The sequence below is a fragment of the Rousettus aegyptiacus genome, unplaced genomic scaffold, assembly GCF_014176215.1.
Source record: "Rousettus aegyptiacus isolate mRouAeg1 unplaced genomic scaffold, mRouAeg1.p scaffold_m13_p_3, whole genome shotgun sequence".
Classification (NCBI taxonomy): domain Eukaryota; kingdom Metazoa; phylum Chordata; class Mammalia; order Chiroptera; family Pteropodidae; genus Rousettus; species Rousettus aegyptiacus.
Genome location: NW_023416306.1, coordinates 132345333 through 132370732, shown reverse-complemented (window position 1 = coordinate 132370732; position 25400 = coordinate 132345333). Strand labels below are relative to the sequence as shown.

The following is a 25400-nucleotide window of genomic DNA, read 5'->3' as shown; positions in this document are numbered from 1 at the left end:
AGATTAGAGAGAAGCACTTTCAACAGGACCTTGTGGCAGGGTCACTAAAATCTTAAAACAAGATTTAAATGTTATTCAATTTTATATATTCTTTCAGCAAATCTGCACATTTCTTACTGAATCGTGTCATCTGCAACATCTTGCTTAATAATAACGATTAGCAATATATAAATATTCTCTATTCCTTTAAGGGAAATTGATGAAAGAGCTGGAGGCTCCTTGGGAGCTGTTTCAAGAAAGGCCCCAGAACGTCAAGCACAAGTCTGGAAAGGGAAGTGGAGGTGTTAACAATGGAGGACTATGGAGGGCGTCTGTGGCTATGCCAAAGGAAAAAAGTCTTGCAAAGAAGACTCAAGCTCACTCAAGCCTGGAATCCAAAGGGGTCTCTGCAAAGCTTTACACAGTAGAGAAGGAATCTGCTTCCTCCAAGAGGGCACGAAGTAAAGGCAGAAGCAGGTCCCGGGGCCTGGCACCCCTTCCACCAACTCCCGTAACCTCTTGCTCGGTGCCCACCTCGGATAGTTGACCCAGAGCTGACCTAGAGGCAACTCGGACCACCTCCCCGCGCCCGCCAGCACCTCGGATGCAGACGCCAGCTCCTCCACCTGCAAGAAGTGGTGCCAGGAGTCTCACCCTAGCCGCCCGCCCGTCGTCATGGTAACCGCCGTCGCCCCGCCCCTTCCTCACGACGTGGTCCCGCCCCCTCCAAACCCGGAAGCGAGAGAGTCGCGCGGAAGGTTCGGGAGGAGGGAGCGCGGCGGCTGAGGCTCGCTCGGCTGCTCGCCCCGCCCCTCGGAGGCCGGCCCCTTTGCGCGCCCCCACTGACTGCTTCTCCTGTGGGTCCTGGGTTCTCCCGGCCTACGGCCCGGACTCGGTTTCAGCCGCACTCGTTCTGGAGGAAAGAGCCACCCTGGGGAGGAGGGACAGGGACGTGGGGGCGGCCTCGGCAGGTGAGGGGTGGGCAAGGCCCTGGGAAGCGGGGATGTGATGCGTAATGTGTATGGAGTTGCAGGTGGGTGTGTATGTAGTGTACGCTGCTGCCTCTGTCTGTGTGACTTTGTGAGTGGGCCTGTCCATGTGACCATGCACGTACGTGATCACATGTCCGTGTGTGTGTGTGTGTGTGTGTGTGTGTGTGTGTGTGTGTGTCTGAGCTTGCGTCAGTTCATGGGGGTAATCGGTGTACCCGTGACCCTGCCTTTGTGTGCCTGTCACCGGTGGGACTGGGAGAGTATGGGGGGGGGGGGGGTCTGTGTGAGGATCATCTGGGTGGCGGTGAGGGTTGCTTGATCAGGACATAGTCCTGTAATCCCATCCTGGGGCTACACTGCTGCAGTCCAGAAACATGTTTCCCAGTAAACTTTTAAGAACTCTGAGCAGAACCCAGTTACTTTGGAGATTGTGCCACAGACTGTTTTTGTCATTGCTGAGTAGGGCTGGGTGTGAGACTTGTGACTAGGGGATGAGAAAGGTAGCAGGACTAGTGTGTCTCACTTTTCCTCTTTTCGTTTTCCTGGAGAGTGATGAGTTCTGCTTTTATGCTGCTTCTCCACCTACGATGTTCCAGCTCCTGTTAGCACAAAGATTCAAGAGGTTGAGGAGTAATTTCATAATAGCTGTGTGCAGATTTCCAAAAGCTTTTATACCAAGACAACACAAAATGAGGTTTCATAGAAGAAATATGTAGGTAGCTTTTTCTCTCATAAGGTTAAGAAGATAAAAGAGGAAAAATCTTCCCCTAAAGAGATCTAAAAAGAGGATAGCTATGTACTGTTATAGCAAAGTATAGAGACTTGCATTAAAAAGTCAATTGCACTGCCTAGAGACTCTCAGGTTTTATATTTTGTGATTACCGGTATTACAAATAATTACAGATTGTCCATATGTAGATCAACTACGGATTGAGGTAAAGGATCAGAAAACCTCTGACCAGTTAAGCTAGTTATGTGACAAACATTTGTAAAGTGCTTTCATTGACTGTAAACTGGTAGCTTCTGTGGAAACTTAAAGGGATAAGTACTCATAATTCTTGCACACTCACAACTGGCAGTTTTATTGTCAAACAGCACCAGGGCCAGAGAGGACATGGTGTCCAATGCATGTCCTGAGGAGGGGTTTCCTTAGTCAAGATTAAGGATAATCTCTCTAGCCCTTTCTCTATCAGCATGAACAGGTGCTTTTGTTTTTGTGAAGAATTGAATTGTGAGATCAAACCAGTGCTGAGCTCATGGCCCACATTCTTTCTTATTTTATACTGACCAGTTTGGTCACAATCTCAGTTAACCTTTTTTGCTGTATACAGAATGTTCCTCTTGTGACTTGGAAAAGTATACCCCTTTAGTGGATGAAAGAGCTCAGAGAACAAACTTCCTTTTCATATTCCACACAGCTGTTCTCCCTTTGCAGCATGAGCTTTTTTTCATTTAGATGTCAGTTGGTCATATGCAACATTTGGTATCTATCTTACCTTTCATGTACTGCCAAACTAGCACAAGTGTTAAAATCACTTGCCTCTACAAAAATGTAGTCACAGTTGGGTGGAATCTCTCCATCCAGCAAGATTAGTTATAAAATGTTATGACACTGGGGTAATTGTGAATAATATTGAGGACTGTGGTAAGGAACATCTTTCTATTGCTATGGGAAGAAGTGGATGACAGTGAATGTGTGTGCCTGTGTACGATGTGTATTTGTATAGTAGTTTGGTTTGTACATTGAAGTTGATTCCAAATTATGAATAACTTATTTTATGCCTAGTTTGGTAAATCTAGAAGGAAACTTTCTGGCTTTAGCTAATTTAGCTATTGAGTAGATGTTTTTTTGTTGTTTGTTTTTTTTGCCAAACCTATTTTTGATATTTCCTCCTGTAAAATATAATTGTTTATACTAATGCAATACTAGAAAATATCTCCGTTAGGAAGTATTTAGATGATATAGGAATATTTCAAGTGTATCCAGGTAGAAAATATTCCAGAAAGGCTATAATTCAAATGGCTAGATTTTTTAACATGTTAGTATTTGTTAAGAGAAAATAAGCAAAGAATGACTTTCTTTATTTCAGTATGAATAACAATTATATTTGCGCATACTAATTTTCAGCATAAGACTGGCTAATGGTTTTCTTGGAACTTTAGAGCAATTTATGATTTTAACAAATTTTTATAAAAGTACCATACTAAAAGTACCCACCTTGAGAGAAGAGACCATTATTACAATGGCAAGTTTGTAAATCAAGTTTAACATTGGATATCTACATTTGCTATCTCCTTGGAGTTCAATTTAGTAATCCCCCAAGGTTAGAGGTAACAGTTGAGACTGCTCAATGCTCTGTGTTTCTGCGGAGGGTCAAGATGTGGAGGGCCAGGGAGGAAGCGTTCCATTGGGTTTAGAATCCCCTGCCCCTGCCCAGTCCAGAGAAGTCCCTCTAAAATGACAATTTAGAGTCAGCCCAGGAATTAAATCCTAGGGTCTCAAACTCATCTTAATCCTGCTAGGAAATCTAGACTTGCCCTGGGGTAGAGGGCAGAGTAGAATGTAAATATTTGAATCTTTTCCTTCCAAACAGTTGGGTGGAAGTTCCTCACTTGACAATAAGAATCTGCAACAGGGATCTATAATTTCAGGTTCCTGTTATGATATCACACAGATGCCTGAGCAAAGAGGGGTGGCCTTTAAATTGAAGATGTTCAGCCAGTTCAATGCCCATTGTTAACTGGGTTAGAAGGGACGCTAGGATTGCTTAGTTCAGTCTCTTAAGGCCATAGTCACTCATTTAGTCAACAGATAAAGCCTGCTGTGTACCAAGCACTGTTCTAGGCTTTGGAGAGACAGTGGTGAAACAGTCGTAGATGAAAAAACCAAGCCTAAAGGAGATCAGCGACTATTCCAAGGTCACAGAACTACAAAAGCTAGAAATCACTAATCTCACAATTAAAGACCACATTTTTTTCTAAAGGCACATGTTTTCTTTTGTTGCTAGTTATAGTGCCTTCAAGTCTACCCTGCTATCATAGACCTTTCAGAGGACAATATGTCACTTTTAAGCAAATAAATACGAACAGCAAGTTTTCCTATATTTTGCATTAAGAACTACATGTGAGGTTCAGAAGTTATGTTCCACTAGAGTTATATTTATGGCTTTTTGTGAATTGATCAGATAGCAGGCTTACATTAACTCCTTTCTTTAGTGTGGACTATTCCCCTATAATTCTACTGGACTGGAACATCTTTATTAAAATGGATTAGTAAGTTACTGTCAAAAGATAGGTAATGGTACTGCAGTTTCAAATCGTTTATCTAGGACAGGCAGTCTGGTATCAGGACTCATGGGTCTGGTCCTAGCTCTGCAATAGCCCTGGGTCTCCGGTAAGTCATTAAAATTTTCTAGACCAGATTCCCCTTCTGGCGGAACTAAGGAGGTTCAAATAACTCTTTCAGGGCCTCTTCTTGCTCTAGGATTATAGCATTTCACTAAATTGTTTTTTTGTGTGTGTGGTTTAAGAATATTCCAACAAGGTAAAATAGCTTTCAAGTATGTACTTTCGGCATAGCTAAACCAGACTCTACATTTAGTTCTGATGTAAGTATGAATTCTTGAAGTGAAACATCACATGCTTTTATTTCAGGGATAACCTCCATTTCAGCTAATCATGGGAGAGATTAAAGTCTCTCCTGATTATAACTGGTTTAGGAGTACAGTTCCCCTTAAAAAGGTATGTATGGTTTTACTACACTTCTTATTTGCAAAATCTTGTATTGTTTTTGTGTGTGATTTGGATGTTATGTCTTAGTAGCGTTTGAGAGTAAAGATTGCCAAGTATCATGACTCTGGGTTGCAGAGCATAAAGTTCACCCTTTCTCTGTCAAGTATAGTCAACTTTTGAGACTCATTCAAGAATAAAAGTGAGTATAACTGTACTCATAATTGTTTTTACATATTCAAGCAAGCAAAAATAAGTATACTCCTCTGTATGGTTTAGTGGAAAACTTACAGTAACAGCAACTATACAAAAAATGCAGTCATATTCTATTATAAAGCATTTTTCTGTTCTTTAGATTTAAGATTTATAATGGGTCACATTAGAGATCCTCTGTTTTCAATGATACACTCACTCTTTCATAGTCCTCTTCTGGAAACTTTATTTGCCTGGGATGTCCAGAAACCCCAAACACTTATATTGAAATTTGACTACTGACTCTAGGTCCCAAATTAATTCTAAATGTTTGGAGATCATACCAGACAAAGGCTGTTCAAGTCACAGCTTAAAATTTTTGCTGATCCCCTTGCAAAAGTATGATCTGGAGATCATCTATGTCTCTGTTATTATTTCGTCAGGGTAGACAACTGTGGAAGTATCATGCAAATTTGAATTAATAACAAAATTCTTCTCCATGTAGGAATTTCAAGATACAGTTTTCCAAGTATAGACAGAATACCTGCTAAATACCTGGCGCTGTTGCAGGAAGGCCCCAGATATCTTATTTAAGCGTTCAGCAGTTTAACAAAGTGGGTAGCAATGTACCCATTTTACAGATGAGAAAACAGATTTTCAGAGGTTAACATGGTAAAGGTCACACAGCCTGGTAGAGTCTGGATTAAAATCAAATTAATCTAAATTCAAAGCCAGGAGTACTGGCTTCTTATCAAAGGGATCCCTCTCCCTTCTTGCCACCTGAGAAGCTACTGCCCATGCTAAAGGGAGACTTATTGAAGTCCCTCTGCCTTGTTTCATCCCCTCAAGTTAACTTGTGTGAGCTCATCTTGGTGGACTCACTCAGCAAGCTGATCGCCAGACTCAGAACAGCACAAACTTATCTTAATATTCTTAGAAGCAGTTATAGGAAGTTCTTTTATTGATGTGATTTTCTCCAGTTGCCAGGTAAATTGGTCCACACAAGTCATAATAAGTTTGCTTTAAATTTCATGATACTAGCTTTTAAATTATCAAACAGATATTGTGTCTTCTAAAGGAATTCTGACAAAATTCGCAAAGAACTCTGAGAAAGTTGAAGTGATAAATAACTTTTAAGTATTTATGGCTTATTTGGAATGTATTATGTCAATTATATCTTAATAAAACTGAGGGGATGGGGATAGAAAAAAAAAGAACATGCTATTTTTATTACTTTTCTTCCAAAGTGGATTATTGTAATAATTTTCTAGAAAATTTTAGAGTTCTGAACATCTTTTTTCAAATGAATTTTATTACTATAAGATTGAGATTTGCTGTGTATACTCTCAAAGGCCTTTGAGAGATTTTTACCCCAATCAAAGCAAAAACGAAATATGAAAAGCAAAAATGTGAGTGGCAAAATACAAAGGGCGAAAACATGAGCATGAAATATTATTGCGACCATCTGTAACCTGGGCCCTATAGGCTTTGCCTTGCCCTGTTGTCTGCTCCCGGTGATACCAGTGATCCTGGTTAGTGTGTTGCCACCCAGAGTGATACCATGGGGCCCCACAGTGCTGCCAACTAGGAGAGCTCAGAAAATAGAACCTGGGGCCTTGAACTTTTTAATGTAAAATTAGGATAAATATTGATTTGCATTGGCAAAAGTTCAAGCAGTTAATGTACTTTTCCAAATACCACCAAAAGTCAGTGAAAGAAAAAAAAACTTGAACTACCACACAGGGAATAATACTAATAGCTAACACTTATTGAGCACTCAGTATCTGCCAAACTGTTCTGAGCATTTGACTTGTCTCAGCGCAATTACTGTTTAATGTTTTCCCTATTGAGTCAAGAACCATTAAATCAGGAGAGTTTCTGATGACCTTTCTTCTTTCTACCCACTTTTCCCCCAAAAGCCAGTTTTTCTTATGCCCACTCCCCACACTGGACCAGATGATTTGAAACATTCTCCCAGGACAGTAACACCTATACCTGCCTTGTCCCTCCTCTCTAGCAGGTTTCCCCTTCGGAGGCTTGGTCTAGATCTGATTCCTGAAGCATCTCCTGAGCGGTACCATCTCTACCCAGTACCTCCCTAGATCCTGGAGTTTTGCCTCCCCCTCTCCTGTTCGCACTTTGACTCTGCTGGGCCAGCACTGGAGAATGACTATGCAAGTTGCCCTCCTCCTACATGCTTGCATGCGCACACACAGCCAGAAGTATAGGGAAGAAATAAGATGCTATGTATAGAGTTTGCTGTTTAATGGTAAACAAAATAAGCTTCATATAATCATGGATGGAGAGGAAAATTTAAAACTGATAGAGAAAGCAGCTCTTTGGAAGAGTGTAAAGCAGTTCTGTGGAATTTTTCCTTAGCACTGAAGAAGGAAAAGGAGACCAAAGCAGTTTATTATACATGCTAGTCTGGTGTGATCCCCCAGGTTACCTTTTAACAAACAAGGCAGTGGTATTAAAATTGTCAGCAAAATTACAGTGTGAAGTTAACAGTACAAAAACCAAATCCATAAAACTTTCCATTTTTTTCTTATAACTTTCCCTCCAGATTATCGTGGATGATGATGACAGTAAGATATGGTCACTCTATGATGCAGGTCCCAGAAATATCAGATGTCCTCTCATATTTCTTCCCCCTGTCAGCGGGACTGCAGATGTATTTTTCCGGCAGATTTTGGCTTTGACTGGATGGGGTTACCGAGTTATAGCTGTAAGTATTATTGATTCAGTCTTACAGTTCAGGTCCACATTTTGTCGGGTTTATGCTTCTGTTTCTGATCAACTGTAGTAATGGACACTTTTTTGTTTGAGGTAAGATATTTTTTTCCTTTTTTAAAATATGAAACAGCCTTTTGAAGGAAGGTGGTGTGTGACACAGACATGGAGAGATGCAAAGAGGGCGTGCCTCTGTTAGAAGCCTTCTCTACTTCCAGCTTTTATGTACATTCTCTCCTATAACTCTTCTCACACATTTGATTGGTAAGAAGCATTGTCCTTGCTCATAAATGAGGAAACTGAGGTGCAGGCCATTTTAGTGATCACTGCAGGTCACACAACCAATAAGGTGGTAGAGGGAGAACCAAGCTCAGCTTCAGACTCCATTTCCTCTCTTCATTTATTACGCCATTGCTTCCAAATAGAGCTGAGCATGGAATATCAGATAGCGTAAGGATCTGCTGACATTCAGGTGACTGAAAGCTTGCTTTAATGTAAACCTTTGGCAGTTGAAGTGAGATTCATTGATTAGCTCATATCCTTAGTATTTGGTTAAGAACTTTTTGGTTTCTAATTGTTATTTTATCACTGAGTTTGGTCTAAATCAAGTTTCCCATTGATCATTCTTGAATCTCCTCTGGGAGAAAGGTGTGGATGGGGAAGGCACTGTTGCTTGTGACTGATTTTCTGGCACGCCTTGACTGTGTAATGACAATGGAGGTTGGTCTCCTAACTTCTGAGGAAGAAGAGACTCTTTTGCTTTGGAGCTGGCACTTGTTTCTGGGACTGGAATATAAGCAGATAAATAGTATTTCCTGTGGGACTACTGCCATTATCACACATTTTATTTACTATCTGAAAGAGGGAGCATGTGGACCAGATCTCATCTCTTGGAAAGTAACCCAAAATTCTGCTGAGGTCACCACCAACTGGGACCACACAAAACAAGTCCAATTCCTCTTTCTCCTGACAGCCCATTTATTTCTCGAGAAAACTGATTATCATCACTGCCTGCTGTCTTCCTCCTGGGTCTTCTCTGGCCACATTTCTTCAGATTTTTGAACTCTTCCTCATATGACATGTTTGAGTCTCTGTGACACAGTCCTCACTTGTGTTTTCCATAATCACTGATTATGGACAGCATTCCATGAGAACAGGGTAGTAACTACCCTCATCCCAATCCTCTGCAGCCTAAGATGTGATAGTGCCTCTCCTGGTGGCCACTTTTGATCAGCAGCCGCCAGGTGTCTGGCCCACTTTAGAGCACTGTTGAAAACTGACTGTTTATCATTCCATACTGGCCAGTCACAATAGCCTTACCTTCTGGCTGAATATTTCTTCTTGCTCTTAAGCTTCTTGATGTGGGCTTTCCCTATTTCATTAGCTAGATAATGAATCAAGAAAAGGCCAAACAGTGTCTTCAAAATTACTTTGTCCTTAAGATTTGATCAGAATGGCTAACTCCTAATGCCTAATGAGGTGTTAAAACTTACTAGATATTAGTATCAAGCAGTTAAAATACACAGATTCTTTTTTCACTTAAATTTTTAAATGAAATCTTCAATTCACATACAGTTGTAAGAAAAATACAGAGAAATATCTCTTTTATACTTGGTCCATTTCTCCCAATGGTAACATTTTGTTAAACTATAGTACAATATCACAACCAGGATATTGGTATTGATGTAATCCATTCATCTTATTCAGATTTCCCAATTTTACTTGTACTCAGTTGTGTGTGTGTAGTAAGTTATATACAATTTTATCATCTCTCAGGGCACAGATATTTTAAATAAAAGGTTTTATAAAAATATAATCTCCTTTCTTTTAGGCTATCATCTGACTCAAATTCTCGAATTTTCTGTTAGGTAGAGTCTGTTCTCCATTCTGTCTCAAAATAGCAGAATCTTATCCACAAATGGAATTTTAATAGTAAAAGTAACACATTACATCAAATCTGAAATTATCTCATAATTTACATGGCAATATTTATTCTAATGATCAGTGACAAAATGGATCTAAGTGCTTAAAACAACAAGCCCATCAGGCAGGTTTTACATATCAAAGAGAGGGGAATTCTTAGGTGACAAGCCTGAGTTCCTTAGAAAGGAGTTGGTGACTTTTATTTCTTTTTCTTCCTCATCGTTCACATTAATAGACAGACTCTTTAGGGTCAAGCACCATACTTTTTTGGTGCTTGACTAAAAGTTCAAGAAATCAGACAGACTGACTAAGTCAATTAAAAGAAAAGAAGCAATTTTATTGAATACTCCCTTAAAGAAATGCTGCCAAAAAGAGAGGGAATTCTCCTTAGAACAGATTTCTAGTTCTCTTGATCCATAGTTCAGAATGAAGTTGGATTTAAGGGAAAACAGTGTTTCTTTACTTGGATGGATTCGGCTTTGTGCATTCTTGAACCTTAGAGTTTCTCAGCTATTTGGAAAAGAAATTGATGTGAATTGAAATTGTTATTCACATAATATCACTAGTGTGTGCTTACCTTTTATTCTCCATAAAATAGGTCTGTTAGGTAAAATGTAAATTTTGAAGTGTAGGAGAATGTCAGAGCTTATTTCACATATTTTGAATAAGGAGCAGAGCTTGAGCAAATGAGAAATGCTATTATGGGAGTCCTAAATTTTTCAGATACACACTTTACCTTTACAGCTTCTAAAATAAAATTTAAAATTTGTTATTTCAGTTGCAATATCCAGTTTATTGGGACCATCTTGAATTCTGTGATGGATTCAGAAAACTTTTAGACCATTTACAATTGGATAAAGTGAGTAGTCAAACTAATTATGACATATGATTTTAATGCAACATTTACATTGTAAAGTCTGTTGTTGTCTTTTTTATTTTTTAATAGAGCTCTTTTGAGCTATAATTCACATACCGTACAATTTACCCTCTCAAAGTGTATGATAAAGAAACCCCATACTCAGCAGTCACTCCTTACCTTCCCTCCCCGTAGCCCTGACAACCTACTCTACTTTCTGTCTCTATGGACCTGCCTACTCTGAATATTTTATATAAATGAAATCATACAATATGTGGTCTTATCTGACTGGCTTCTTTAATTTAGCATGAAGTTTTCAAGGTTCATCTGTGTTGTAGCATGTATTAGTACTTCATTCCTTTTGCTTATCAAATAATATCCCATTGTATAGATATAGTACATTTTGTTTATCCATTCATCAGTTGGTACAATTTAGGATTGTTCCCAGGATGTTTAGCTATTTTGAATATCACTGCTGTGAATGTTCATGTACAGGTTTTGGTGTGGACATATGTTTTCAGTTCTCTTGGGTATGAAGTAGAATTACTAGAATCATAGTTTCCTTAAACATAAACTGCTAATTGGTTTCATTTTCTAATGTAATCTGTGAAAAATATTTTGTATAATTTATATGCACAGTTGTATTGTTTTATTGATAAATGTATAAATTGCATTTAAATACAATACTTCCTAAATTTCTAAGTACTGTAGCTATTTTAGTCTATTGACTGGTAGTGACTTTCTATTCTGTGGTTGGTGACAAACAGGTTTTTTTTTATATTTATATTCAGGATTGATCATTGTTATAGAATCCTCCTTGTATTTGTTTACAATTAGGTTCATCTTTTTGGGGCTTCTTTGGGAGGCTTTTTGGCCCAGAAATTTGCTGAATATACTCACAAATCTCCCAGGGTCCATTCCCTCATCCTCTGCAATTCCTTCAGTGACACCTCTATCTTTAATCAAACGTGGACTGCAAACAGGTAGGAACATAAACATTTGGCCCAAATTCTTACTATTTTTGTTCAGTGGAATTTTGAAAATGTTGGCTTCTGTTTTTTGATGTACCAGGAAGGAAGGTCATATCTACTTCTGACTTTTGAAACTGCCCCAGCTTTTAAAATTAGAAATAATCACCTGTGCCAAAGAAAATAACCTAATGAACTCTGAATTGAACTATTCCTGTTACTCTAAATTATTGTTTAGATTTATTTAATATACATTCATATGCTCTTATAGTTTCTTTTCCGTGCATGTGCATTCTTGTATTCTGCTTGTTCTATTTATAATTTTGTATAAACAGTTCTGTGTATTGACTGACAGTTTAGCTTCTCCCAATTTTTCATCATTTTCTACTGTAAATCTTTGTACAAATTACTTCTTTTCCTTCTCTTTCTATTTCCTTGAGATTTGTTTCCCAAAATGGATTAGAGCATTTAGTCTGTCAGCAAATGTTCTGCACATCATGACACTTAATGTTAGCTTGCTTTTCAGAAAGATGGAAATGGTGGAATGTTTTGTGTGGCAACCAGTGGGGTGCTTCCTTCCAAAGAGCCATCCTTTCATTGTTGTTTTTATTTTAATTAGCCTGATAGGTATCTAGTGGTACTTAAAGCTGACTTAAATGTGCATTTCTTTCATTGCTAGCAAGCCTAGGCTCTACCCTAAAAAAATGCCCAGTGACTAAACATACCTGTCTGATCAGGTTGGTTTTCACATGACATTATAAGTAAATGTTGTTTTCATGATTTTCACATCGACTTAAGATTGTAGTCTATTGTTTTTTAAAATTTTCCTGATGTCATCTCAGTAGTTCTGTCAGCATTCACACAGCAATTTCTTGTATATGTGAGCTACAAAGTCTTCATGTCCAGATGATGCCTAAAACCTATTAATTTTTATGAATTTTAGTGTTTTAACCCATTTCCTGTTTGCCCTGGGCTAACTCACAGATTATAGTTCTGACCTTGCCCCCAAAGTTTGCCATGAAATATCTCTCTTTTATTATTGTTTTTGCATAGCTCTAGTGTATTGATAGTCTTTGGAAACAAATGACATCATTCTATTTATAGCATTCTGTTTTGAGTAGTGATATTTCCATTTATAAAATATAGTAATTCTCGATCACTGAAAATGTCAAATCCTAGAAAACATAGCATTCCTATGTGTGATATTAACATCATTCACAAAAAGTTGTTAGCCAAAGATTCATTTGATGAATCCAATTTATGTATACTTTTCTGTTACATTAGGATTAGAGAAGTTCTGTCTAGAAATAACTCCAAGAACAGTTTTTATATTTTATTTTCACATTGAAAACCAGTCAGATTTGCTTCAGCCTCAAAGAATATGTTTATGTAAAATTAAATTAATGCTGACAGTGAGCTGCACATTTTTTCTTAACGGGGAATGGGTCAGTTGTCAGAAGCTAAGAATGTCCTGCTTTGTGCTCACGTATATCAGCTACTTTTTATCAAATATCCTAGTGCTTACTAGGGATAAGCATAGCCAGCAGGGTCCACCCCTCACAGAGCATACCTAGGCATCAGGCCATTAGAAGATAAGAAAGCTGTGGGGTCAGGGTAAAGAATTTAGAATTTGAAAGATGACTGACTGTCCTTGTGAGGGAAGCTCAACTTCCAACAAGGCTGTTCTACTGAGAATATGCATCAGATAGTGGTCTGTACCGTTTATAAGTCATTTTCAGTATAGGCTTAGAGAAATTCGTGCTTACTCTATATAATGGTTCTCATCATTTATAATTACTGGAATAAATATCAACCAAAAATCACATCAAAATTTATAAAGATTGAATTGCTTTGAATTAATCCAGTTGAATCTAGTAGCAGACTTTGGGAAGTACAATTCCTTTTTTCATTTTACTGTTTTGAAATATCCATCAGTCTACCTTGAATTATCAATCCAAAAGTGATATAAATCTGAAGGCTCATATCTTTAAGTTTTCAGTTTTCTAAAGGAAATAGTAGGCCAATTAGGGGGGGAAAACCTTGGAATCATCCAAATGCCTTGGTAAAGGTCTTTTGAAGTATCACTTATAATTATTTCAAATCCTCAAAAGTTTAATCATATTAAACCATAGTTTTTTGGGAGCTTGGGAAAGAGTACATAAAAACAAGATGCTGTGCTCTTTGAAAGAAGGGACTAGGTCTTTTTATATCCAGATCCCAAGAACCTTACTAATAGAATGCTTCAGGATGGAATGAATATTTGCCATTTATGTCTTAGAAGTTTATAAGGTCTTTGTTTTACAGCTTTTGGCTGATGCCATCATTTATGCTCAAAAAAATAGTTCTTGGAAACTTTTCATCTGGCCCAGTGGACCCTGTGATGGCTGATGCTATTGATTTCATGGTGGACAGGGTAAGGATCATGGCATTAGGGTGGAGACACTTGTACTGGGAATTTTCATATCTGCTTGGTTCCTGAAAACACATCTGTCTCATTGAGTATGTATTGGAGCTGCTTGTTAAGCAGTCCTCCAGATCAACTTTAATACATCCAGACAGATATTATTGCTGCTAACTCATCAGAATCCCTTGGGGGAGCTTTTGAAAATACAGATTCCAAGGCCTTACACCAGACCATTGAACTGGAATTCCTGAGCATGGGATCTGGGATCACTGTGTTTTCCTTCCGCGCCCCTCTTTCACCTCCCCCAAGTGAATCTGATGTAGCAGGTGTATAGACTTGCATTTAGGAACTACTGGGCTAGATGATTTTTCTGAGTATACATCTAGCTCTAAGATCTCTTAAAAGTTTATCTGTCATCTCTGAGCTGCAAGAATTGGTTTGCTGCCCACAGGCACCTGATTGAAGCAGCGTTCAGGTTGAAAGCTATGGAAGGCCAGATTCCTGGAAGAGAAAAATGTCACCACCTGAGAGGCCCAGTTCATAGTTATTCAATATATGTGTTTCCTCATCAGTGACCTTTCTGGCCCCACCACACATGACAACACTTTTATGAACACAAATATTATCTATGGATTTAGTAGAAAGGTGAAAGACAAAATTGATTCAAAAACTTTACCTGTTTTCTTTCTACAGCTAGAAAGTTTGGGTCAGAGTGAACTGGCTTCAAGGCTTACCCTGAATTGTCAAAATTCTTATGTGGAACCTCATAAAATTCGGGACATTCCTGTAACCATTATGGATGTAAGCTTTTTTTTTTTTTTTCCCAGTAAAATAGATGCTTTATCTTTTTCAATGTATATGTCCAGATCCTCCTCATAATTATTTTATAATTTTTCAATGTTCTTCAGTTGAATTTTTCAATATTCTTCGACTGCTGCCCTGAATATTTTTACCCCTCAGCTTTCTTAATTCCAAAATAATATGTTTATTGCTTATCCTATATTTTTCCTAGCGGGAATAGCACTATTGAAATCAGAATAAATTTAAACAAACATAGTTGTTCTCACTTATTTTGGTATATTTTTGCTGTTCTCATCAACAGACATTGCACTTGAGTTATTACACATCTGGGAAGCAAAGAGAAGGTGCTTCAGGAGGGCAGAGAGTCAAGAATCCCATAAAGTCTAATTAGTATAAAAGCTTGTTTCATGTATTTTTGAGTTACAGTAAAATATATATAACAGAATTTATCGTTTTATCAATTTTTAAGTTTACAGTTCACTGGCATTAAGTACATTTACAATGTCATGCAACCATCACCATTATCCATTTCCAGAATCATCCTAAACGGAAACTCTGTACCCATTAAACAATAACTCCCCATTACTCCCACCCCCAGCCTCTGGTAACCACGTTGTAGCATGTATTAGAGTGCCATTTCTTTTTAAGGCTGAATAATACTCCATTGTATGGATATACTGCATTTTGTTTATCCATTCATCTGTTGATGAACATTTGGGTTGTTTACGCCTTTTGGCTACTGTGAATAATGCTGCAGTTAGCAGTGATATACGAATATCTGTTTGAGTCCCTACTTTTAATTCTTTTGGGTATTTACCTAGAAGGGAATTGCTGGGTCATATGATAATTCTGTGTTTAACTTTTTGAGGAACCACAATACCATCTTCTATAGCAAATGCACCATTTTACAATCCTACCAGCGATGCACAAGTGTTCCAATTATTCCGTATCCTCACCAAAATTTGTTATTTTCTATTTTTTTATAATAGCTATCCTAATGGATATGAAGTGGTATTTCACTATGGTTTTGGCTTATTTTTTAAATCATATAACTATTTTGCCTCATAAAATAGATTTATTCCTATATTCAAATATCATGGTATTTTTAAAGATTAATTTTGTTGGGAAATTATCCATTATAAGCATGTAAATAATAATTTATCATTCTGCGCTGTAATCTCTACTTTCTGATATTTACCATGTCTCAGAGCAATTGATCTGCTTGTTCATCTTTCAAAACCACCTACTACTTGAGTACATGGTCACTGAAAACTGTCTATAAACTTTAGCAAGTTGGAGATGCTTTTTTTTTTTTTCATCTTTAAATTACTTTTTGAAAAACTTTTTTTGCATATGTACATAAACATGTTTATATGGGCATTGAAAAATGTCTAGAATCATGTGCCCCAAACTGCAAGCAGTGGCTCCCCCAGGAAGGGATCTGGACTCTTTCTTTTACTCTTTAAATAAGCATGGACTACTTATTAGCTGTTTTTAACTAATAGTAACATTTAAAAGTTCTTTTGGATTTCATGATATTTTTGAAATTAATTGGCATTTTCTAGAATGATTGTTCACTATTAATACTCTGCTAATTTAGTTACACCTATGTTTGGAGGAAAAGGAAATTCATAGTAGAATTTTCCTCCCAAAGATAGCAAGAGATGTTTGGCAGCAAAATGTGTAGCTAACATCTTAACATTGGAGTTAAAGTCACCAGGGATCGGCAAGAAGAGGTGGCCCAGGCTGCAGAGGGGTTTAGCAGTATCTCTTTGTGAGAAAGAAATGCTTGGGGTGGCACTTTCTATAATATGAAAAGGACATATTAAAATACCAGTAGGTTTCAGCCATGTCTTTTTGTTCAAAGGTATTTGACCAGAGTGCACTTTCAACTGAAGCTAAAGAAGAAATGTACAAACTGTATCCTAATGCCCGGAGGGCTCACCTTAAAACTGGAGGCAATTTCCCCTACCTGTGCAGAAGTGCAGAGGTGAATCTTTATGTACAGGTAAGTCCCAGCTTGGAACCCAGAACACTTTGAACCCGTAATGTATGGTTTGAAACAAAGCATTTTGTGTGTGTGTGTGTGTGTGTGATGATGGAGTAAAAAAGTAAGAGAACTGTAGAATTCTCTGAAGGAATGAGGCATTGACTCAGTAAAGATGGTTTGCATTAATAATTTACAGGAGAATTAAAGCAGGTATATTAGAGACACTGGGTGACTCTCTGCCCACCATCCATTTTCTAAGAATAGCAGGCCCACTTTCACAAACTGAAGTCGCCATTTGGTATGATGTAACTTTGCCTCCTGGACACAAGGAATTCAATCAGAGCAGGACATCAGACCTAAATGGTGGGGCCAGGGAGTTGGGGTCAATCTGAGTCTTGCGAAGTGACATCTTGATCTATTTTTAATGCATTAAAAAAGCACACACAAAAAAACTAACAAACCCCACCACCTCTTCATCCTCTATCTAAATTAATATTAGAATAGAGTGAGACATTATCGCTTTGGCAATTTGGCAGAAAGTATCAAGAGCCTTAAAAAAAGTCACCTGCTTTGATCCTGTCATCCACTTGTGGCAATAGATCCTAAGGAAAGGATCCTAAATACAGAAAAACTCGATGCCCAGAGACATTCATCCTGGTGGTAGGAAGAACAGCAAAGGATGGAAACAACCCGAGTGGCAGCAGCAGAGGGGGAGGGTAAACAACTACTCTTGGAGCAGGATGCCACCATTTTAGATGTTTATGAAGCTTTGTAAGAACTTGGAGAGACTGATTACGTATTAAATGAGGGACAAAGATCCCAATTGTGATTTTTTAAAAAATATACTTTGACTTTTCTGTTTTCCAATGTTTATCAAATTAGTATATATGAACTCTGTAATTTTAGAAGTATAAAACATTTATATACTATGGTGCCATTTAAAATAATGATTCTACAATTCTACAGATACATTTGCTGCAATTCCATGGAACCAAATACGCGGCCATTGACCCATCGATGGTCAGTGCCGAGGAGCTCGAGGTGCAGAAAGGCAACCTCAGCATCAGTCAGGAGGAGCAATAGCTGGGGCTTTGGCTGGTAACGACAAGTGACCCAGCGTGTTCTTGTACAGTCAGTGACGTTAGTGCCCGCCAGTCGGCCTCTTTGCTCAGTTTGTCAGGCTCGCTGGTTGTCACTGTGTTTGGAAGTAGGACTGATTGCCGCCTTTGTGACAAGTGGCAGCTCTTCTAAGCCAGTGTAGCTGTTCCCTCTCAGTTTTTCTAGCTTTTGAATTTGAAGAAGTACTTTTGAAGACTCCCATTTTAAGAATTGTGAAAATTTTGCTACCGAAAGTCTTCACCTCTGTATTCTTATGTGAATGTTAATTTCTGAGGTTTGGGATTTTGTCATGTTTTTTTCCTTATCTTTTCTTCTTTTCTTTCTGTTCTTCCTTTTTTTATTTTTACATTATTTGCTATAAATACTGCACATCCAGATTGTATATCAGAAGGACATTGGTTATTTTTATGCTTTTTTGGCTATAACAGTTACCAGAGTACCAAGACTACCATACCACCATTTGTTCTCCAGCAAATCAACTACTTCTAATTTCCAGTTAAGCAAATTGTTTTGAGTTTTAGCTGTTGTCTTTCTAACCATTACAGTCATTTGGAATAAAAATTTCATTTCAATGAGTGGCTTTTGTGGTTATTATAGATGTCCAACTGGGCTACACAGACCTAGGACTTTCTGAGAAGCAGATCATGTCATTTGCCAATTTGGTATGACTTTAGGTAAGTTACTTAATCTCTCTAAGGTGCAGTTTGCTCATTATAAAAAAACAGTAGCTATCTTTTATTGAGGTACTATGTGCCAGGTACTTTTGATACCTTCTTTTTTCCCCATCAGTGCAAAATTTGAAACACACATAAAACAGAGAAAACTATGTCCCCATCACCCAGCTTCAAAAATGATCGAGCCATGGATAGTTTTATATCATCTCTTATCCCACCTCACTTCTTCCACACATACTCATCCCAATCACTGGATTACTTTAAAGCAATTTCTGATACCATATCTCATCTGTAAGTACTTCTGTATGTACCTTTGAGAGGTAAAATAACCATAATGCCACTTAAAAATTCCTTTATATTATCTAATATCTAGTCAATGTTCCCATTTGTCTTTTTACGATTGATGTTGTAATCAGCTCCTAAAGTTCACATTCCGTATGTGATTGGAATGTCTCCTAAATCTCTTAAAGTGCAAGTTCCTCCTCCCTCGAATTTTTTTCTTGCCATTTATTTGTTGAGGAAACAGGCTCATTTGTCCTATAGAATTCACCAGTCTGGATTTGGCTGATTCCAGCCATGTGGTGTGCTTTAACTTGTTTCTCTGTCCCTGGTATTTCCCATAAACTGGTAGTTACATCTAGAGGCTTGATCAGCTTGGAGCTTAATCTTTTTTGGCAGAAATGCTTCATAGGTAGAGCTGTGTGCAGTCCATTGGGTAACTTTTGGAGACACATGATGTCTATTTGTCTCTAAGTTGTTAAGATTGGTCAGTAGGTTCAGATGTTGTCAGTCTGATCCAGTCATTGGAAAATTCCCCTGATGGTTTTGCTGCCACTGCTGATCATTGCACAGAAGCATCGTTTCATTAGGGGTTACAGAACAGTGACAGTACTCTTAATTTTTATCATTCTGAATTTATTAACTGGAGTTAGCTGATTAAAACACACACCACCACCACCACCACCACCTTTCCCTCATCAACTATTTGGTTTCTCTGAGGTACAATTTAGACAAAATCAGCATTAATGCTTCATTCCCTTTAAGTTTTCAGAATATTGGGTTGGCCATACTCTTTTAGATTTCATCCCTACCACAGCCCTGGTTAAACTGACTTTATAGGTGAGGTCACAGAGACTAGGAGAGGTCGAGAGACTCACTTGGCATCACACAGTAAGGGGCAGAGCTGGAATGCCAAGTTAGGTCTGACCATCCCTAAAGCCAGTGATCTGTCTGTGAAGATTACAGTGTCATCTCTGACTGCCTTGTGACTTGACAACTGTCGTGAGTCGTGGAAGCACGTGGTAAACCATGAAGGCAGGGCTTGCTGTTTTTAATTTGGCATTGAGGCTGCCATAGTTTCACTATGTGTCTTGACTTCCTAACAAGCAGGGAGCTCCCATGGGCAGGGCCTTGCCACACATGCCACACGTGGTCAGAAGCCTTCACCTCAGCTGGTGCAGTAATGAATGACCTGTGGACTGCCTGCACTTTTGAAAGTCTCCCTGTGTGAGCCATGCCCTCTAACAATGTTAACTACTCCCTGGCTCTATACCCTGATGACTGCCATTTCCAGCCCTGACTGATTTTAAGTGCTGGCCAGTCTTCTACAGGCACCCCATACTCTACTGGCAAAAGCCATACCCATGTCCCCCATGCCCAAACCTGCCCCTTCTCTCCCAAACCCTATCATCTCGGTTCTTAGCATCACTGTTCCTCAGATTCCCCAGCTAGAAACTCAGCCATCTTGGACCCCCATTCCCACTCCTCAACTCCCATGTCTCAGGCTGAAGCAGATACTAAGATAAAACTTTGAGAGCAAGAGGTTTATTAAGGATTAAAAGGAGAAAACTTGTAGAAGGGAAATGGATTGGGCAGAGGGAGACGGTGAGCTGTGGTGCAGGCCCGACCAAGCACCAGCTGACCGGGTAGGGAGCTCTCTCTCAAGCTAGTAGTGCCCATTGGAATAGTCTCATAGAGAACCGAGGTGGCCAGGCCCTCTGCACACTGGGCTCCTCACAGCCCTCCTGCTCCTCTTGCTCACTTCTCCTTCCATGCTCCCTGTGTTCCAGCCACACCATTCCCCAATACATCTCTACCCCTCTGTGCCACTATACAGACTGCTTTTTGCTTGGAACATGCTTTGCCCATTTCTATCTTCTAATCTTCTTCTCCTTTACCTTTTCCGAGGAAGAATAAATCTCATAGTTCTCTGCATACACCCGTTACAGTACCAACTGCATTATATTACATTATTGATATCCAGCCCCTATTCCCCTCGCCACCCCAGACCACAAGCTTCCAGAGGACAAGAACTATAGGTTACTCAGCTCTTGTCCCTGGCTCCCAGCAGATTGCCTGGCATGAAATAAATATTGACTATCGGTGGTGAGTTTGAACGGTTATGGTTACTTAGAACCAATCCACAACAGCTTGTCTGATTTGAAAGTTTGCCATAGAACACCCAAACGAAAGAAACAAGTATTGAATCTGCAAGAGATATTTCAACACGTCGATTTTATTTAAGAACTTCCTTTTTTGTCTCGAAAAAAATACAAAATTCATTGTGCAAAATTCATCCAGATAAATGATCCAAGTCCCCTGTGGTACAAAATTCCTTTCCCAAATGGAAGAGATGGAAGAGAAGAGTTTTCCACCTCAACAGCACCTGCAGAGTAAGGGTGCCACATGGCCCGGAGGCTGCGTGCTATGCGGGGGTCTGAATCCTACTGAGGCCTCAGGCAAGACACACCTCTCAGATCATCAAGTTACTAACTATAAAATGAGCTGATTTCAAAGCTTTTTCTTTCCATAAAAATTAGGCGTAGGTATTTTTTTATTAATAGAATTGTTTTAAGTTAAAAAAAAATAGATAGGACAGAATTCCCTTTCCATGGCAGTTTCCCTTATATTAACTTGCATTAATGTTAGAATAATGTTTGTAGGTTTATCTGTTGGATAAATTCCTAGATGTGGGATTGCTGGGTCAATGGGTAAATGTATTTGTAATTTTGGTAGATAATGCCAAATTGCCTTTCAGAGGATTGTACTATTGTGAATCCCGCTAGCCATGTGTGATAGCTGAAGCCCCTTTCAGCTCAGTTTTTATTCTATCACGTTCCCAGGACTCAGGCCCAATGGGTAACTTTGTGGGAAGTTTTTCTAAGATGTGGGCTCCTTGACTGGCCACAGCCAGCTTTGCCACATGCAAGAGAGCTCAAATTAGATAGAAACAGCTTTCAGGCAGAACTTTCAGTGTTCCTGAACAGACAGTTCTCCACATGCTGGGAAACTGTGAAGCTTCCTGAGTTGCGTTTCCCTGAAACCACACTCTCCTGCTGGTGTGGCTGAGCTGCGCAAGTAACCTGTGCTCACCTGGCGCCTAAAAGCAGAGCTTCAGACCAGCTGCGCCATCCAATATGGCTGCCACTTGCCACAAGTGCCTATTTAAATTTCAAGTAATTAAAATTAAATAAAATTTAAAACTCAGGTCCTCAGTCGCACTAGCTGCATTTCAAGTGCTCAACAGCCAAAGGCGGCTGGTGGCAAACATATTGCATAGCACAGATCCAGAATATTCCTATCATTGCAGAACGTTCTGTTGGATAGTGCTGGTCCACAGACATGAGCCTTTGTAGGAAAATGACAACTAAATGCAAGGTGTGACCCCGGAATGAATTCTGGTCCAGAAAAAGAACATGAATGGCTCAAATGAAAAAATTTGAATAAGGCCTGAAGATAAGCTGATAGTATTGAATCAGTGTTTATTTACTGGTCTTGGAAGTTATACTGTGGTTATGTAAGATGTTAATATTTGGAGAAGCTGTATTGCAAAGAGTATTTGGAAATTACTATTTCTGCAACTTTTTTGTAAGTCTGAAATGACTTCAAAATAAAAAGTTTTCAAGCTTAAAAAATTCTAAAACAAGAGAGAAAAATGAGTGTGTGCCTCCTGAAACTGTCAAAGTATACAAATACACTTGGGAACAGAAACAGCCGTGGAGTAAGCATAGCATTCCTAAAAGCCAATGAATGAGTTACGGGCCATCCATTTTGTAAGTGATGGATGGAACCCTTCGCCAGGTAGGAGAGACAAGAATGCTGGATTTGGCACCTGACCTCACCACCTAATTAGCTTCTTATCCACTGTGAGCCCATGTTCTCTCCGAAAAGACGCCCCTTGCACCTGGGGACTGCTGTGGGGCTCCGAGGAGATGATGGAGATGAAAGTAAGCTGAGAGATGTGAAGGAAAATACCTGTGGGAAAGGATTACCTGCAAAACTTGAGACAAGCCCCTGGACCGATCCTTGTGAAAAAGATTACAAACATTTGCCTGCTGGCCCTGCATGACTATGTGTTTCAGTAGAAGCCTCTGGAGGTCTGATAACAGTGATTTTTTTTTAAGCCCTTAAATGGTGGTCGTCTTCTGTTCAGTGGTCTCCAGTCTGAGGTCCCATGTTCCTGAAGGTTCAGCCCCTCCAGTTACATGACCGTGCACCTCCTGGGGGCACTCAGATCAGCATTTTCTTTCTTCCTGATGCTTTCTGCAAAAGACAAGATTCCTATTGCCTCATACTGCCTAAGTTCTGCTGCATAAGTCTAGTTTTAGGTTTTAATTGCCTGCCATATGTGTGTTAAAAGCAGCAACAATAATATTTAAGAATATTTTGGAAAAAGAAAAAAGTCATACCCAATTCCTCCACTCTGAAATGACTCTGTTTTCTTACCCTGCCTGTGGCAGCTGTGGAATAGCCACCATGCCAGGGGCTTTCCCTTTTGCCCTCAGTAACATGCTATCAATGTTTATTCTTGTTGCCACATGACCAATGTAGCCTTCACTACTATTGGTGACTGCCTAATACCTCATCCTGTGACATTTTATAAAGCTCCTTGCTAACGGACATTATGGTATTTAAGGCTTTGTCCATGAGCTGACCTTGTTTTTAATGAGGAATTAGTACTAGAACCTCTTATCCTGCCTGTCTGATGGGATGCCCTGAATTCCTAACCAAGCTTTGGGGATTGAAAAAAAATTTTTTGCCCTTTTCTAAAATCTATTTATTACATTCTGTTTAATAGCTAGGATCCAAAGGTTGTGATGGCTTCAAAAATTTTATTTGATCAGATCTGATTGGTTCAACTCATATTAAGCCATTCTAGCCCATATGTCTTAATGTTTATGAAAAAGCCCTCTGCAGGGTGTTCCAGGCTTATTCCAAACTAGAAAAAAACAAAGTATAGAGGGCTGGAGAGAAGGAGACTGTAGTGTCGGTGGCTTTGGGGCTGTGAACATCTTAAGGATCATCTGGGCCAACATCCTCTTTGCACAGAGGGGAAAACCAAGGCCAGGAGGCACCGTGACTTGCCCAAGGCTCCACATGAGCTCCATAAGGAGGCAGGGTGAGGACCAGGAATTTGGAAGGTTCAGATCCAGCACCACAGCCATGTGGTTTGAGCAGCCCTTGGAAAGCCCTGACACTTTCCATTGGGGCCATACAACTCCGACCCTGGGGCCCAGCGTTGCCCTGAGTAGGAGCTGTGCAGGGGATGCTCTTACCAGCCAGGTCCCTCCTGCCAATGGCCACAAGGCCCTCAAAGAGCACTTTGCTGGGGTTCTCACTGGTTGTAGCCATGCCATGCAGCCAGATGAGCAGCATCCTGTGGCCATGCTCCCGGTAGCTCTTCGTGCCTGAGGACCATGAAGGAGAAACAGAGAAGGAGAAGAAGCCAACCTGGCCCACTTAGCATGAGCCAGGTCCGAGAATGTGTCTATGCTGCCTTGTACTGCCTCCTAAACACCAAGCCCTTCTTAGTGCTCTAGCAGAGCTCAGCACAGAGATGAGAGGAGAGAGGAGGAACAGCTTCAGATGAGGGCGGGGTACGGATTTTGTACTGGGGACCCTTGAACTTCCCCCACCCCAGGCTCTCTCCTAAGCATCTACCATGCATACTGTTGGTGTCACTCTTAAGAGAAATAATTGGCACTCATTCTTGTGATACCACAATGCACATGATTGTATGTTTTATCTCTGGCTGCTCACGATGATCTGTGCCTTGCATACTGGTGGCCCTAGTCTACGGATGAGAAGACGGCTTAGTCAGAGACAGCTGGCCATGTCCTTTACTCTGCGCCAGTGTTTCTCAGCTATAAGTGCTCATTGGGAACACCTAGAAAGCTTTAGAATATACTGACACTTGAGCCCCCTCCACTCCTAGCGATTCCAATGTACTTGGTTGGGTCAGGGTGCAGCCTAGGTACTGAGCGGTGTGAAAGCTTCCCAGGTGATTCCAATGAACAACCATGTTTGGAAAATAAGTGCCCACACTTCATTGCCAGTGGTGGGGTTAACTTTTTATTAAACTCTGTGACTAGGCCTGCTGTCCCAGCTGGGGACACACATACACACACGCACACACGCACACACATGCACACACACATATGCATGCACATACACACACTCAGGCACCAATGGGCACGGCCATAGGATCCAAGTCAGTCTTTTCACTGTGTCCTCTGACTTTCTGGCCCTCAGCAGGCATTTTCTCATGGTGCTGTCCTCGGTGTGGCAGTTTCTTCTGACCCATTTATTCACTAGCCCTTGCCCCCCAGCCCCATAATTTACCAATGCTCCTTTATCACCTACGGAAGTTCTGATTTAAAATAGAATTCACTTTTTACCCCCTGCTCTATTCCACTAATTGGTTTGCATATTTTGTGTCTCTCTATACTGATTATTGTAGTTATATAAATAGTTGAGTCTGGTTGAGTTTGATTCTCTTCACTTTTTTTTCCTCCCCAGAATATTTATTTATATATTTCCTCTTTATTCTTTCAGGTAAACTGTAGAATCTTTAGTTAAGGTTTGAAAACCTCCTATATTCATTTGATTAAAATTGGATCGAAGTTTTAATCCAATTTGGGAAAAATCAACATCTACATGACACTCTTTTCCAGCTAAGAATACGAAATGTCATTCCACTTATGATTCACCTAATTTTTATTGTTTTACTCATGTCATTCATATCTTTTTAGAAACACACA

General features: G+C 39.6%; 2 protein-coding genes across 10 annotated transcripts in view; one reads left to right on the top strand and one right to left on the bottom strand.

Moving 5' to 3' along the window:
• Positions 1-714: 714 nt before the first annotated feature.
• SPG21 (SPG21 abhydrolase domain containing, maspardin) lies at positions 715-18261 on the top strand. 2 transcript variants are annotated; one of them, XM_016141062.2, is made up of 9 exons: positions 717-950; positions 4626-4712; positions 7459-7620; positions 10327-10407; positions 11242-11387; positions 13677-13785; positions 14470-14577; positions 16445-16585; positions 17534-18261. In XM_016141062.2, the coding sequence occupies exons 2-9, from the start codon at positions 4650-4652 to the stop codon at positions 17648-17650; spliced, it is 927 nt and encodes a 308-aa protein (XP_015996548.1). In that variant the 5' UTR covers positions 717-950; positions 4626-4649; the 3' UTR covers positions 17651-18261. The 2 variants fall into 2 exon arrangements, with proteins under 2 accessions (XP_036095463.1, XP_015996548.1); XM_036239570.1 differs by lacking the exon at positions 14470-14577 and having other exon boundaries at positions 715-950.
• Positions 18262-20857: 2596 nt separating this feature from the next.
• ANKDD1A (ankyrin repeat and death domain containing 1A) overlaps positions 20858-25400 on the bottom strand; it is a 41146-nt gene continuing 36603 nt past the window's right edge. For all 8 annotated transcript variants that reach the window (XR_004956365.1, XM_016141057.2, XM_036239566.1 and 5 more), the window contains 2 exons: positions 23916-24047; positions 20858-22902 (listed from right to left, as the gene is read on the bottom strand). Coding sequence is in view for 7 of the 8 variants with exons in the window: in XM_016141057.2 (XP_015996543.2) it covers positions 22841-22902; positions 23916-24047 (194 nt within the window). In the remaining variant the exon portion in view is untranslated. The remainder of the gene's footprint in view (positions 22903-23915; positions 24048-25400) is intronic.

Bases quoted from the DNA above. Each gene is read 5' to 3' on its own strand.
- SPG21 (XM_016141062.2), top strand. From the start codon at position 4,650: ATGGGAGAGATTAAAGTCTCTCCTGATTATAACTGGTTTAGGAGTACA. The intron at 4,713-7,458 runs GTATGTATGGTT...CTTTCCCTCCAG, and splicing joins GTACAGTTCCCCTTAAAAAG to ATTATCGTGGATGATGATGA. The intron at 16,586-17,533 runs GTAAGTCCCAGC...ACAATTCTACAG, and splicing joins AGGTGAATCTTTATGTACAG to ATACATTTGCTGCAATTCCA.